The 2,770-nt window shown below is 44.8% G+C and overlaps 2 protein-coding genes across 2 annotated transcripts in view; one reads left to right on the top strand and one right to left on the bottom strand.

The window, feature by feature from the left end:
* ccdc66 (coiled-coil domain containing 66) overlaps positions 1-2,285 on the top strand; it is an 11,607-nt gene extending 9,322 nt beyond the window's left edge. Inside the window, exons 19-21 of the mRNA XM_037678983.1 lie at positions 1,099-1,262; positions 1,483-1,628; positions 2,181-2,285. Coding sequence (XP_037534911.1) covers positions 1,099-1,262; positions 1,483-1,628; positions 2,181-2,285 — 415 coding nt within the window. The remainder of the gene's footprint in view (positions 1-1,098; positions 1,263-1,482; positions 1,629-2,180) is intronic.
* LOC119412013 (gastrula zinc finger protein XlCGF57.1-like) overlaps positions 1-2,770 on the bottom strand; it is a 520,281-nt gene that overhangs the window by 138,812 nt on the left and 378,699 nt on the right. The gene's annotated exons all lie outside the window — the stretch shown is intronic.

Raw genomic sequence — 2,770 nt, 5'->3', positions numbered from 1 at the left:
ATCAGCAGCATGGATAGTCAGCAGCATGGATAATCAGCAGCATGGATTAAAGTGTCATCACAATGATTATCCTGGTTAGGGATCTGAGTCAACCAGCCTCAGGGTAGAAGCTGTTCCTCAGTCTGGTGCTTCTACACTTACTGCTCCTCAACCTTTAAAACCTTTAGTGAATTTTCTTCGAGCAGAAAGTTTCTTTTAAACCATAAAAATGTCCAGATGAAGTGTAGATTTACCAAATGAAAACTAAAAACACAGCGAAGCAGAACAATGTGGGAAGGAGAAGGCGGGACTGTGATCAGAAGGTCGCCGGTTCAACTCCCCGCGCCGACATCAAAATGTGGGTGAGATACATAGAATAAATAATAAAATAATATAATAATATAATATAAATAGAATCGAGCTCATTGAAGAAAGCTGGATGTTTATTTGTGATAAAAGGGTGAAACAGAAGTTTCCTGCTCAGATGTTGTGAGATGTTCTTCATTCGCTCTCGCAGCAACTTGTGAAACGAGTCGTGGATAAATTTACTTTAGTTGTTCAGCTGCTGGAAACGGATCGACCAGTAACTCGAGCTGAACCGGCCTAAACTCTTCAGGAATGAATCGTTTAACGGATCACAGTCTCGACTCCATATTTTACTTTTATTTTGAAAAACTGCAGTTTCTGTTTTCTAAATCTTAAAGTTTAAAATCTAAGCAGCTGGATTTCTGTTCTGTGGTTGAAGACGTTTAGTTTTACATCCAGAGTGTGGAGTTGGAAGCTCTAAACTGCCCGAGCAGCTCTTTTCATGAGTTCAGAATCATCTCCCTCCCCTCCCTCCTGAGGGTCATTAAGGTCTTTGTTAGCCTGAAAACCAAGAGAAACGTTTTCATCTCTCTACGTTTGATTTTAAACTCAAAGCAATAAAAGAATTTAAAAAGACAAATCAGGTTTGGTTCAGGCGGCCAAATAAACTTTAAAAAGGCGTATTTATCTCACAGGCCACATCGTGTCCCGGATGACTGGGAATCGATTCAGCGCACTCCACTCCTGTAGAAGTCACTTTTTCACCAGCAGCAAATCAAACAAAGACATGAAATAATGTTTGTCGTCCTCCAGGGGGCGCTCTCCGCTCATCCCTGCCATCAAACACAAAGTCCAGAGTCAGCAGGATCCCTCTCCTTCTCCGGTTCTGGAGTTCGTTCCTTACATCCGGACCGATGAAGTCTTCAGCCTGAACCCACTGGAACCCGCCGACACCCCCCCACCGCAGACACCCTCAGGTCAGAGGCCACAAAACTACTTAGTCTTTAAATGTTTGGTTCATTTTCCTGCAGCAGCTTTAGTTTCGACATGTGAACGTATTTCCTGAGTGATCAGATCTGAACCTGCTCCCCAAGAGTCCTGGCTTTGATCCGGATCAGATCCTGCACTGATCAGTTTTTTGTGAACCCGGGTTAGATCCATCACAGAGGGTTCCTCAACAAACTTTCTCCTGCTCAGGTGCTCCTCCTGAGAGTTCAGCGTCTCCTCCCGTGTCTTTACGTCGAGACCCGCTCCTCCACCAGGAGCTGCTGCGTAACACACACGCACACACACACACACTCCGGCAGCAGGAGATCCTGAGAGGCCTGGCTCAGCTTCGACAGGTAAAACACAACATCCCTCTGATCTAACACAACAAAGTTAAACTAATTAATGTTTTACAGAAAGTTCTAGTTGGTTTTTCAACTTTATCAAAGTTAACCAAAGAAGAGACTTGAAATGTTCATTTCTAAGTTTCATCCCATTTACAGGAATATTTCAGAAGTAATCGTAGAGAATCTAATCCAGAATAAACAGTGTTTAAATACCGTGATGCGTTTGAGGTCGTGTTGTAGGAATCTGTTGTTTTTGACAGGAGGAGCAGTTTTTCAGGCGGAACGTGGGAACAGTAAATGTTTAATGTTCTGAATCTTCAGGAACGTTCTGCAGTTCATGGACTTGTTCAGTTTCTTTGTTAATTTAAGACTTTGAAGCATTTCGCCTCGTTTCAACACTGATCTCTGCGTTAAACCTTTTTACAGTCAGATTATAAAACAACAACAAAAAAATACTTTTAAAAAAAAATTTGGCATCTTTAACCAGAGCCGCGTTATGTCTTTCACTCCAACGTGAACGATGTCAACGCTCACATGCACAAACATCTGTTTATGTTTTAGGGTTTGTTACAGAAGCAGAAGGAGCTGGAGACGGATCTGAATCCTCTCTGGAGTCGCCATGATGACGGGCAGCGAGTTCCTTCAACGAAACGCAACAAAACGTAACCTCCAGGAGCCGACGCTTCACAGCTGATCAGACCGGGGGGGTGGGGTGGGGGTGCTGGAAATCACTCATCCAACAAACAGAACTCCCCAGGGGTGATGAGTAACAACAAGTTTAGGTCGTAGGAGATTGTGTTCACTAAAACACAGATTTGTGTTTGGAAGGCGTTTAGTTTTGTTTCAGTGTGGATGGGGAAACATTCGGAAACAAAACACCTGCAGGGAGCGAGCGTCAGAGATCATCAGAGAGCATGAGAGCGTCAGAACATCAGGGAGTGAGCGTCAGAGAGCATCAGGGAGTAAGCGTCAGACAGCAAGAGCGTCAGGGAGCGAGTGTCGGAGAGTATCAGGGAGCGAGCATCAGAGCATGAGAGCGTCAGGGAGCGAGTGTCGGAGAGCATCATGGAGTGAACATTTCAGAGCAAGAGCGTCGGAGCACGAGAGCGTCAGGGAGCGAGTGTCGGAGAGCATCAGGGAGCGAGCGTCAG

Source organism: Nematolebias whitei, chromosome 7 (assembly GCF_014905685.2).
Source record: "Nematolebias whitei isolate Nwh7 chromosome 7, NemWhi1, whole genome shotgun sequence".
Taxonomy (NCBI): Eukaryota; Metazoa; Chordata; class Actinopteri; order Cyprinodontiformes; family Rivulidae; genus Nematolebias; species Nematolebias whitei.
This window is presented reverse-complemented; position numbering and strand designations above follow the sequence as displayed.